The 13,402-nt window shown below is 34.9% G+C and overlaps 1 protein-coding gene across 1 annotated transcript in view; it reads right to left on the minus strand.

The window, feature by feature from the left end:
• Nucleotides 1–725: 725 nt before the first annotated feature.
• Nucleotides 726–13,402, minus strand: part of asic1a (acid-sensing (proton-gated) ion channel 1a) — a 28,515-nt gene continuing 15,838 nt past the window's right edge. Inside the window, exons 4-11 of the mRNA XM_058785555.1 lie at nt 8,935–9,082; nt 8,730–8,857; nt 8,505–8,655; nt 5,955–6,011; nt 5,698–5,851; nt 4,863–4,954; nt 4,241–4,320; nt 726–2,791 (exon numbers count right to left, since the gene is read on the minus strand). Coding sequence (XP_058641538.1) covers nt 2,672–2,791; nt 4,241–4,320; nt 4,863–4,954; nt 5,698–5,851; nt 5,955–6,011; nt 8,505–8,655; nt 8,730–8,857; nt 8,935–9,082 — 930 coding nt within the window. The 3' untranslated portion in view covers nt 726–2,671. The remainder of the gene's footprint in view (nt 2,792–4,240; nt 4,321–4,862; nt 4,955–5,697; nt 5,852–5,954; nt 6,012–8,504; nt 8,656–8,729; nt 8,858–8,934; nt 9,083–13,402) is intronic.

Genomic DNA, 13,402 nt, shown 5'->3' on the forward strand with positions numbered 1-13,402 from the left:
GTTTTCTGAAAAGAAACCAGACCAGAATCTGCTGTATATGAGATACATATTGTGTCTAAAATGTAAATCTGACATGAAAAATATTCATAAACTACCATAGCCCACAACAAATCACTGCGTACTATCTGCTGGCATTTGACACATCTTTCTAATGCAACAAATACTTCATTTCCTGTTTAAAAATATCTGCCACCCTGTTGCTCCAGCTTTTCCTCATCCATTCCAGAAATGATCACATGTAATATATACATGCACAAAGACACACTTACAAACAGACAAACACATCCATGCACTTGCAGTCAAGCTTGCGCACACACACACACACACCAATGGCACACAACGTTAACAGACACATATACAGACATGCACACGCATCCCAGCTCCCGAAACAAACATGACACTGCGGACAGAAGCCTTAGAGAGCTCACATGCACCCCTGGGAATATCTAGGGTTAGCCTCTCTCTGATCTGACATGGGCCGGTGATATCATGCGCACATCATGTAGCACCCACAGGCCTTCAAAAAAAGAGTTCACCCAAAAATGAAGATTAGCTAAAATGTAGTCACCCTCTGGCCATCCAACATGTAGACGAGCAGTGTTGGGAACGCTACTTTAAAAAAGTAATTAGTTATAGTTACTAGTTACTTCTCACAAATAGTAACTGAGTTACATCATTATAAAAGTAACTAATTACCAGGGAAAGTAACTATTGTGTTACTTTAAAAAAAAAAAAAAAAAGTTAAAATGCGTCAAATAATGTGGATGCCCCCAATGTTAAAAATGAATGAAATGGACACTAAATAGAATAAATTATTATTATAAAACATTGTACACTAATCTATACTATTTTAATGTTTCTGTGGGACAATGTGAGAGACACCTGTCAAATTCAATAGATTATTGTAAATATTATCAACCCTCTACGGACACCTTGGCAATAGAATCGCCATTGGCTTGTAAATTTTTAGTTTACTCACCAGACTAATATTAATATCTGACACTTAGCATCAGTCAGTCAAGCATTATAACATGATATTATGATAATTTAGCATTATATGATGATAGAAATTTAGTAATTAGAATAACCATGTATGAATGCATATTTGTCATGTTGACTGAACTTAGGACTGGTGGTGGTGCTTAAGATATTGTTTAAATATCTTAATATAAAATGTTATAATAATAAATAAGATAAAAAGAAAAATAATACTGATAAGATAACAAAACTACTACGAGTTCTACTACTAATAACAATATAAAACGGACTAAGGATTAATGAGCGGCTGGGTTCATGAATATTAATCACGTTGTCTGCGTTCGCTTGAATTGATTTGCTGAAATCAAAACAGGGACGATAATAGGTGAGCGCCAGCCAATGAGACTGTCATTTGTGCATTAGTTCCGCCTACAACCGGAGAAACCTGCAGTTCTTAAAAGCTGAAGAATTCAAAAGGAACTTTTGACAGGAAAATACAACAAAGAATATCGTTTTAATGTAGTGTGTCAATTTTGCATGTCATGTAAGACTCTCTCGCTCTGTATCTTTCTTTGCGTGTGTGAGACAAAGCAACGGCGAGGTGTGCGCCTTCACACTAGAGTTTACTGTACATCAAATACAGCTACACTGCGCATCCATTCAGACGAACTGAAAAAAAAAAAAAGATAATAATATTATAATAAATTATAGCAACACCGCATTTTAATGTCAGTAACGGTAACGGCGTTGTAACTGGGGAGACAGTAATTCGTTTGATTACTTGTTACTGAAAAAAATAACGCAGTTAGTAACGCAGTTTATTTATAACACCGTTATTCCCATCACTGTAGACGAGTCTGTTTTTTCATGGGATCAGATTTGAAGAAATGTAGCATTACATCATTTGCTCACCAATCGATCCTCTGTAGTGAATGGGTGCCATCAGAGTCCAAACAGCTGATAAAAATCCATCTTCATGATGGATTAGTTTCATACAAACACAGCTTTTCACTTCACAAGACATTAATTGATGGACTGGAGTGGTGTGGATTAATTTGATGTTTTTAGGCTGTTTAGACTCTCATTCTGACGGCACCCATTCACTGCAGAGGTGAGCAGATGATGTGATGCTAAATATTTACAAACCTGATGAGGAAACAAACTCATCTACATCTTGGATAGCCTGAGGGTGAGTGAATTTTAAGTAATTTTTTTTTATTTTTGGGTGAAGTATTCCTTTTAGACTTGTGTTCCCTCATATTATGGTCTTTCCCTGTGCAATGAATGGCCTGTCACGATGCATTTACAGCCATATAATAGCCATTAAGATGCACAGAATTAATAAAATGTGACACATACAGTAACCCCTCAAGCTAGCGGACGCAATTCTGTCGCAAAAGGCCAGGCACACAGAGATCGAACCATTTAATTAATATTAAACGTTTTTGACATTCCTGCCCTATAGAGACATAATCAAAAGCAGATTGTTCAGAAAACCACAAAACATTTTTGGAAAAATCCTAGAAAATCACACAGGCATAATAGAGAGAGAGAGAGAGAGAGAGAGAGAGAGAGAACAACCACAAGATGCCAGAACAATCCGTAGAAAACACAACCGTGCTGGTGTTGTGATGCCATCTGCTAAAATGTAGAACATAATCTGACTATGACTGGCAGGCAAACAGCTGGAATGTTAATGGAATTTACTGACGTGACATTTGACATCATCCAGGCCGAGTACAGTGCCGTGATCAGTGTTGTTGTTGTTGTGATGTTTCTTGTCGGAGCAGCGGCACAACCTGTATTTCATTACCTTGACCAACAAAAAGAAAGACAAAAAGTTGTTGTCTTTGAAGGGTTAGTTCACTCCAAAATGAAAGTTCTCCCGAGTGAAAAATAAATATACAAAAATTTATTTGAAATACATTTATTTCATGCAAAGTATACTGCAAATACATTTACATATTATGCGCTTAATAAACATACCCTGCAATTGTACTTTTGGTATACTACTGGTATACTTAAAGTCTGCTAAATTGGAACTAATTTTGTACTTAATGCACTTTAATTGAGCAGAAGTAGTGCTGAAGTCCAACTAAAGATATTTTCATATTTTCATCACATGGGTTTCACACGTTTACACCATGAAAATGTTCCAAAACCACATTTCGGGTGCATTTCTATGCATTTCACATATGATTTTAACAAGTGATTTTCACATGTGAAGTTCATGTGGTTTTTCTGTAAGGGGAAGTATATTTGATTGTGCTAAAGTGGAACTATTGCAAGTATACTTCAGACATATTATTCAAAGATCATACAAGCCTCATCAATGACATTAAAACAAATTTCAGGCTTAATATTAAAAAAATGTGCATTGTGCACAAGTAGTACTCCAAATAGAGTTTAATTATAATTTTTTTTATCAGTAAGCCTCGAGTGATCCGTCAGTAAATATGTTAATAGATTTGAAAATAAATGTATTTTAAATATATTACTTTTTAACTAGGGCTGTCATTACTATTTTAAATCTTCGGGATTTCTTTAATTTTGCATATGCTAACCTTAAAAGTTTGAGGTTGGTGAGATATTTCAAATGTTTTTGAAAGAAGACTCTTCTGCTCACCAAAGCTGCATTTATTTGATCTAAAATACAGTAAAAACTCTATTATTGTGAAATATTTCAATTTAAAATAACTGCTTTTGGTTTGAATATATTTTCAAATGTAATTTATTCCTGCGATGCAAAGCTGAATTTTCACCAGTCTTCAGTGTCACATTATCCTTCAGAAATCATTCTAATATGCTGATTTGCGACTCAAGAAACATTTCTTATATTTATCAATGTTGAAAACTGTTGTGCTGCCTCATATTATTGTGAACAACCATTTTTTTCAGGATTCTTTGATCAATAGAAAGACAAATGATCTTTACTGTCACTTTCGGTCAATTTAATGCATCATCGCTAATTAAAAGTATTAATTTCTTTTAAAAACAACTCTTATGTACCCCAAACATTTGAATGGTAGTGTATTTAAGCTTGGCATATTGCAATGGGTAATGTAGGCAAGAGATTTTTGGTGAATAGTGACTTTCTGCAGAAAAATCTGTGTTCCACAGAAGAGAGAAAGTCATTTGAGTTGTCATGAAAGTCATGAGGGTAACAGAATTTAAAATATTCCTTTGGTAAACTATAAAAATGTCACCACACAAATCCCAGTAGAAATGTTTATGGCAGAACAGCCATACAGATATATCTTACCTCATAAAGGTAGTCAAAAAGCTCCAAAATCGTAAGAACACTGGCTCCAATGAACAGCCCCATCTGTCCTCCGATATCACCTACCAACACACAAACATACACACATTGGGCTGAAAGGATGTACAGTACAGACATTCACATTTCTTGAAGAAAAACTAAGAGGTGCGAAACTTATTGCCACAATTTTATGGTTTGCTATACATTTCTTATCCAGGTCTGTGATATTCTCTGTACATATTACCTCTAATGCATTGTACACTAGCATTCAAAAGTTTGATTTCGGTATGATTTTTTTTGAAAGAAATTAATACTTTTATTCAGCAAGGATGCATTAAATTGATCAAAAGTGACAGAAAAGACATTTATAATGTTACAAAAAATTTCTATTTCAAATAAACGCTGTTCTATTCATCAAAAAATCCTGAAAAACTGTAGCAATTTCCAAATCAGCATATTAGAATGATTTCTGAAGCATCATGTGACAATGAAGACTGGAGATTAATGATACTGAAAATTCAGCTTTGCATCACAGAAATAAATTACAATTTAAAATATATTCATATAAAAACAGTTATTTTAAATTACAATAATATTTACAGTAGGCAATATAGTTTTTACTTACCCAACAGACCAGCCACCTCATAGGCTTTCCTCTGCTCAATGGTTTCATAGTTCAGAGCCTCAAAGAACACGTCCAGCACTAGAACATTCTCCCTGACAGCACAAACAACACGGTTTAGCATGAATTTAACAGTCAAGTATAGCAGATTATAAATTAAAATGCTAAAGTGACACATTATCCAACACTTTTGTCTTTTTGAAAGTACACAGCACACTGTAGTCACTGGTATCTACACAGTTAATCAATTAAGGGTGCAGTATGTAACCCGGTCGAAATGGGTGCTGCAATCTAAATTCAAAATACTGGAGAGCGTTGTTTCTCCTCAGACTCAACACTCATGCGGGCTGCCAGATTACAGACACGCAACAGGAACAGGCACAAATGACAATGGATGGCAACAAGCCTTAAACTGTAAGTTGATGAGTTGATTTATCCGCGTTTTATTACGGCTCTGAGCTTTTTAGATGGATGCCAAGGCTTTTAGGTCAGGTAGAATCTGCGATCTCTGACTTGAGAAATATTTTCGAAAAATTTTGGTTAAACTGGCAGTAAATGGAACCACACAGACCAAAACAAAAACAGACATTTCGACACAGAACACACATTTCTAAGTAGAATAACTGTCTGTAGCATTGTTTTTCGGAGAAACAAGTAGGCCTATGTGAACTAATGTTTTCTAAATATCTGTAAACATGCCATTTTTGTGCTTTAGACAGTCAAGAAATTACATACAGCACCTTTAAGAAATTTTGGAAACACAGTCACTGTGAAGGAAAACAGGTATTACTGTATGTCACTGAGGTAACAAAGCACTCAATGCTTATGAAACACTCACGTTATGTATTTCTCAGATTTGCTGTACTTCTTTGCGAGATATTTGACCGACGCTTTGCTGGGGATCTTGACAAAAGACAGCTCTTTACTGTAGCGCGTGATGTTGCATGGAGTCTCGCATGAGCAATAGTCGCTGTCTCTCTCCACCAGGAAATCTGTGCAACAAGATAAATCATAGCACTGCAAACATTAAAATCATGGCTCATCTGAAAGATAAACTGTGTTTATGACACTGATTTGTGATAAAAGTTAACTTACCTAGTGCTGGATGTGCACATTCTTTATAGAGCACAGGAGTGCAGTACTGCGCATCACCTGCAGGGGCAGTAGATGTCTAAGTATCATTATTGGGATAAAAATCAATTCTGTCATCATTTTCTCCCTGGTGTTGTTCCAAATCCCTTGTTGTATTTAATTTTAATTGATGTTTCCAATACAAAGCTGCTGTGAGGCTTCAGAAGACACGGAGTATAGCTCATGCCTCTCTATTTACTTTTTGAGCTTGCCAGCACACTAGAAATTCACTTTCATTATATGAAGAAGAAAACATTGCATAAAACAAACTACACAAAAGAAAAACGGTCATATGGGCTTGGATGGACATTAGGGTGATTATTTGAGTTTTTATTTCCTGTGTGAACTGAGTGTTCAAAATTCCTGCCTTTTCTCAAAAGGTGATGATTAAAACAGTTTTTGTCCATTGAAATAAAGCTGAAATAAAAATAAAAATAATAGATGAAAAATGTAAACTTAGCAACTAACTGAAACAAATAAGTTGAAGTTTAAGTATTAAAATCACAAAAACTAAACCTGAAATAAAAATAAAGCTAAACAGAATATACATAATATAAATAGCAATATATTTATATATAAAATGGTAACATTTTACAGTAAGGTTTCATTAGTTAACATAAAACAACAGTGAAAAATAATTCTAAAGCATTTATTTAGCATTTATTTATATAGTTAATAATATTAATCCACTAATACAATACTAAAATCAAAAGTTGTATTTGTCAGTATTAGCTAATGCACTGTGAACTAACATGAACATGAATATTTTTATTAATAACTAATCACTACAATAAATACTGTAAAATACATTGGTCATTATTAGTTCATGTTAGTTAACGCATTAACTAATGTTAACAAATCAGACCTTATTGTAAAGTGTTACCAAAAAAACGAATAAAATGTCAAAAACACATAACAAAATGACTAAAACATAAACTAAAAGTTAAAATGAAAACTGAAAATATAAAAATAAACTCAAAATATCAATAAGTACAATAATACCATACAAATAATACTTAACACTAGTTCATAAATGCACATGTAAAATCCAATGAAACAGTTTGGCTACATTTAGTAAAACCATAAGATTTGTAACATTTAGTAAAATCATAAGATCAAAACATTATTAACACACAATATTAAAAACCTCAAAGCTCTCTCATTATCTTCATTTTTTACCATGTTCTTGTGCATCATAACGAATATTCAATGGCTTGAGTCCTTAATGCAGATATAAATTGCCTCAAGTTAAAATCCCACACTAATATATGTTAATTTAGCTTTTTGTAATCAACTAAATTGCGTTTCAGTGCCAGTGGCGGTTTAACAGGAGCAGGTTTAATTTGGTTTCACTGGCTTGATTAACTTGACCTCAAAGCAGCTGGGAACTCTGCTTTTTAGAGGCAGATACTTTAAGTACTTATACAAGTACACATTAAAATACCTGCTAGTATGTTATAAATGTGACCATTAAGCACAATTACTGTAACTATAAACGTGCGTAAGCACAATCATTAAAGACTTTGTATAAAGGTGAGGATGTGTGGTTTTAGTCCCATTATATAAATGCTGGCTGAAAATTAACTTTGTCATTAACAAGTGCACATGCCTTAAGAAAATGAGAAGGCGACAGACAGCTTTATTTTAGTATTATTTTAATATACTATTATTGTATTTAGTAATATGTTGAATTAGCTTTTATTTTTATATTTTAAATTTAATTTGAGTCATTTTATGTGCTCTTGAAATTTGTATTAGTTTTTGTAATATTTATATATAGTTTTAAATTATCTTTTTATTTCAGTTTTCGTTTAAGCAATTTTAGTACACCACCTTATTTATTTCAATTTCCTTATTGTTTCCAAGTAATATTTAGCTTTTATTTTATTTCAGCATTATTTCAATGATCAAAATCGCTTTTAATAGTTTTAGTTAACCGTAACAACACTGATAACAGAAGACACTGATGTTTTAGTATTATTTATATATTATAGTATTTGTTGAAATGTAGAATTTGCTATTAGCATTTTAAGTTTAGTTCAAGTTTTCATCATTTTATTATGTACTTTTGTCATTTTTATGAACTTTTTATATATTTATAGCTTGTGGTATATAGCTTTTTATTCAGTTTTATTTTTTGTAATTTTAGTACTTCAACTTATTTCAGTTAGCCACTGAGAAAACATTTCTAATTGTCATTTACGTTTCTTAAGTTTGAGTTTTTCACCTAACATTTATATTTTATTTCAGCTTTATTTCAATTACCAAATTTTTTTCAATAGTTTTAGTTAATAATAACAAAACTGAGAGACAGTGGATAAAGCCATCATGTGAAGCAATTTGAGATTTAATTTCACAGCACAAACAATAAATGAACCTGCTCACCATTTCATGGACCTGATGGACTCTTCTGAAGTGTATCATTACAGTAACTGCAGTATTAGAGTAAAATGTATTTAATGTTGTACTGCCGAGTGAATGTGAAGTGCTGCTGTAATCGGTGCAGTGACTCACCAGGCATATGCACCATACGGCAGTTGCAGTTTTCCACAAGGTAGCGCGTCTCGCAGTCTGTTCGACAGGCGCTGATGCTGTACGCATTGAAGTAATCGGAGCTTGGCGGAGTGGACTTGCAACTGCCCCACGGAGCAGGAAGATACACCAGCTGGAAAATAAATAGTACTAGTGTAAAAACAACAACAACAATCAATTTAAAGTGCATATTAACATGATACCCACTCGCTGCTCTTGGCAAGAAACAAACGTCTGGAATCCTGGTGCGACTCCGAAGCCCAGCTGATCTATAAACGGAGGCTCATCCTGACTGTGAATCTGAACTTTGATTCCCGCCTCAAACGAAGAGTCGTCTGCGAGAGAAAAAAGAGAGAGTGAGAGGAAGGATATAGGAGTAGTGTGCATCTGTTTGTTCCTCATGCAGCCTCACCTGATTCTCCCCACACAGGTAAATATTCGTCCTGCTGAATGTCCAGCATGATCTCCAGTCCGTTTCCCATCCCTCCCTTCACGCTGACCAGCGGCGCGCCGGTGTTACCAGAGTTAAAGCTGTAACACTTCCCGTAACGCGTGAACACCTGAAAACACACAGAAGAAAACTAATGCATACCCTTTATATTAATGTTTTGCCTCTAATTTTGTTGTTTATTTCTACTGGGCCAATGATTTGGAAACAACGCACGCACTAGACTGTTCATTCAGTGCCATTTCATACACAGAAAACCTTTTATTTAACATAATTTGAAGATAATGTGAGAGAGGCTTGCCTGTGCAAAAGTCTGCTTAGTTTAGGAGGAATATTCGAGTGTTTCTTTTTCACTATTTATGTCTAAATAAATAAATTAATAAATAATATACCTCACCAGATGGTTCATATAATACAGTAACTAAAATGTATAAATAAAAATACATTTTATATAATATATTTGGTATTTTTATACTGACGTTTACACTACTGTTCAAATGATTGGGGTTGGTAAGTCTCTTCTGCTCACCAAGGCTGCATTTATTTGACCAAAAATACAGTAAATTGTAAATGTAATATTCTGAAATATTATTACAATTTAAAGTAGCCATTTTCTATTTGTATATATTTTAAAATAGAATTTATTTCTGTGATGCAAAGCTGAATTTTCAGCAGCCATTGCTTCATGCAGTGTCACATGATCCTTCAGAAATGATTTATTGGTCAATAAACATTTCTTATTATTATCAATATTGAAATAAAACGGTTGTGCTGCTTTATATTTCAGCATTTATTTGAAATAGATACCTTTTGTAATGTTACAAATGTCTTTTACTGTCACTTTTAATCAATTTAATGTGTCCTTGGCAACATTTACATACTGTATATTGCACAGCCTATTTGGTCAAGATAACTCGACAAATAAATAAGGATGTCTACTCAAGATTTTGAACTCTGATTTTCTATCACACATTATATTACCTGAAACAATAAACATATTTGTTTGCATACAGATATTAAAATGTATTAAGATTTACACAATATTTCATCTTACAGCTTCACAGGCCAAATAATCTTAACATGACAGTTGCTTTTTATTGTTATCATCTTTAGTTTCCCCCTGCTGTCAGAAAAGACATGCAGCCACACTGAAATGATCTGAACGAAATAAAGAGATATTATAGGAGTTGTAACAATTCTGTACACTGCTAGTAAAACACCCTATTCTTGAAAACTGGCATGAGACATAAACAATGAGAGAGTACGAGAGGAATAAAAAATGAAAAGTTCACTGTAGACCTGCTGAGAGTTATTAAAGGGAGCCGGTTCCTATGGAAACAGAGACCCGAGTGTGAAAAACACAGAAACGCTTGCACGAACACACACAGGACTCAGTCCTCTCTCTGTGTTCTCTTTGATTCGTTAATTAAACATTTAAAGTGTTTCAAGACATTTCCCTTTGAGCACGACTCCATCTGTCTGACTGTGTTGAAAACATAGCGGGAGATCCTGAGAGGTTTTGAATCTCTGCTCTGTTTCCTGTGACCTGTCAGACCTGCATCAAAGTGAGCTCTCCTGCCGTCCACACCAGCATCCATTAGTGCTCCTGTGGGCACTACACAAACACGCTGCAAATCCTGCCACAAAAACATCCACCGAGACTCAATGACCCTGTAGAATCACTTGAATTGACATTAACAGAGTAAGAGTAACAGAGAAAAAGCAGCTCCATCAACAAAGAGAAATCGAAGGAGATAACAACAAAAGGCTGTTCGAAACTTTGGGGTCAGTAAGATTTGATTTTTTCAAAGAAATTAAGATTTTTATTCAGCAAGGATTACATTAAATTGATCAAAAGTGACACTAAAGACATTTACGATGTTATAAAATAGTTCTATTTCAAATAAACAATGTTCTTTTGAACTTTCTGTTAAATTTAAGAATCCCAAAAATAAATGTATCACTATAGTTTTCCACAATGTTTTCAACATTGGTGATAATAATAAATGTTTCTTGAGCGGCAGATCAGCATATTAGAATGATTCTGAAGGATCATGTGACAGTTTTGCATCATAGAAATAAACTGCAATTTAAAATATGTTCAAATAGGAAACAGTTATTTAATTTCACAATATTACTGTTTTTACTGTAATGTTTAAACAAATAAACACAGCCTTGGTGAGCAAACAAGACTTTCAAAAACATTCAAGAAATCTGCATTGCATTTCTAAGATTTTTCTCCTAACAAGAAGACCCAAATCTCAAACATGTCTGTACCCAGATTAGCCAAAATACTAATTTAAGCAAACAATCTTAAGAGATCTCAATATGATCTCAAATATTTCTCATCAAATTCTTCCAAGACGAAATGATTTGAGCGTCTATCCACGGTGATTTTATAGCTGTATACTCCTACAGTATGTCAAAAATGGTCTTATTTGTGTCTACTTTTTATTTTACTAAGAAACAGAGGAACTATCTCAGACAATACAACATCTCTGAGCAATGCAAATCCTCTGGAGCGGCCTTGGAATGTGTTTTTTAACTCTACGTACAGACACAACATCCTAAAAATACCGCATTCATGGCACAAGACAGCGAGATGCATCATAACAGTTCAAACACATCCATTCAGCGCATGTTCACGTAGAAAAAACCTAAAAAACAGAAAAGAAAGAACATTCTGCAGTTTAACTCAGTATCACTCAAGAACCTTAATGCACAAATGTATACTGACATCTCACTGTGTCAGCTAACCAGCTTAGATCATTCTGCTAAATAAATAAATGTATCTAAGATCATCCAGCCTTGCCAAACTGAAAACCGGCACCGTTTTCCTGGTTTTCAGAAGGTTTGGGGCACTTGTCAGCTAGGCCAGTTTGGGAAACCAGCTAAATCAGCACAAACCACCTTAGGCAGTTTTGTTCATCAGGACGGGATCAGATTTGTTGTCTAAAGGCACAAACCCTGTAGCATTTTCCCCCCTTTCAATCTGTTTGACTGCTTGAATCATGGCTATGTGTGATCAGCGTGTCCTCATGAGGGCAGGTCTGCCCGACACAGCTGCCTGATTTAAATCCCCGGTGCACGAGAGACCTGTACGCCGCAGGAGCTGAGGAGAAATAATTACACCAGTAAAACAGCAGAGAGAAAGATAGATGGAGGACACTGGCATGGAGAGAAACAAACTGATCTGGAAGATCATGTCCACTGGCTGATAAACTGAAAAGAAGACACACTGCATCTCAAGAATAAAAGCTTTGGGGGATATTTATCCACCAAACGTCAGGATGATTGACTGTTACAAAGTTGTGGGTGGTTACCATTACATCGCTATGCAGTTGATAGTGTGCTAAGATGTTGCTAGATGGGGTTTTTTACTGGCTCAAGTCAAATTAAATGTCGCTGAGTTTGTTTCTTCGTAGGAACAGATCTGGAGAAATGTAGCATTATATCACTTGCTTGTCAATGGATCCTCTGCAGTGAATGGGTGCCGTCAGAATGAGAGTCCAAACAGCTGATAAAAACATCACTAGTAATCCACAGCACTCCAGTCCATCAGTTAACATCTAGTGAAGTGAAAAGCTGTGTTTGTAAGAAACGAATCCATCAGTCTTTATCCTCAATATCGCCTCTCTTTGATATGTCGCATTAATAAAAAACAACCTACAACCACCAGAACACCCTAACATTTGCATAGCAACACTTAGAACACCCTAGCAACTGTATAACAATACCTTATTATCGTGGCATTGCACAAGCAAGCAGCACTCACTTCTGAAAATCTGCAAACTGTTCTTTGCATGAATTATTGCATCAGCATAACATGCCAAGTAAAAACTTTGGAAAAAAATGCCAGTTCCTTATTTTGTCACTACCAGATTTTTAATGTACGTCTTAAAAGCCTTTTAATGGGTAATTGTGTTAAAGATGCATAGATTAGTCAGCTAGTGTTTGATAGCCTGTGCATTTCTCATTGGTCTTCATTCTTTATGCAAACACCCCCCACCACCATCGTCATCCGGTCTCTCCTTCGGCAACACTCTGGAGTCCAATTAGCTGTCATGATTAGCTGTAAACATCATTTACGTGGGGTGGGAGCACAGACGGCATGCAAAGGCACTTTAATCACTGTCTCATTACCATGTGAGATTATTCATTGCACAATAATTTATTCATCTGTGGCTGAAGATCTGAAACATTGACTTTGATTATTAAAGAAATCTCTGTGCAGAAAAGGGGACGTGTGTGACTGTGATCTTTTCTTTTTCTCATGCAGCTCTATATTTTATAACATGTGGGCTAGTATTTTATGGTTTCTCTTATGCTTTCCAAGGTAGCATTTAGGGATGCACCGATACCACTTTTTCCAGTACTCGCCCGATACCGATACTTTTATTTTTGGTACTTGTCGATACCGAGTACCGATACC

The sequence above is a fragment of the Onychostoma macrolepis genome, chromosome 08 (assembly GCF_012432095.1).
Source record: "Onychostoma macrolepis isolate SWU-2019 chromosome 08, ASM1243209v1, whole genome shotgun sequence".
Classification (NCBI taxonomy): Eukaryota; Metazoa; Chordata; class Actinopteri; order Cypriniformes; family Cyprinidae; genus Onychostoma; species Onychostoma macrolepis.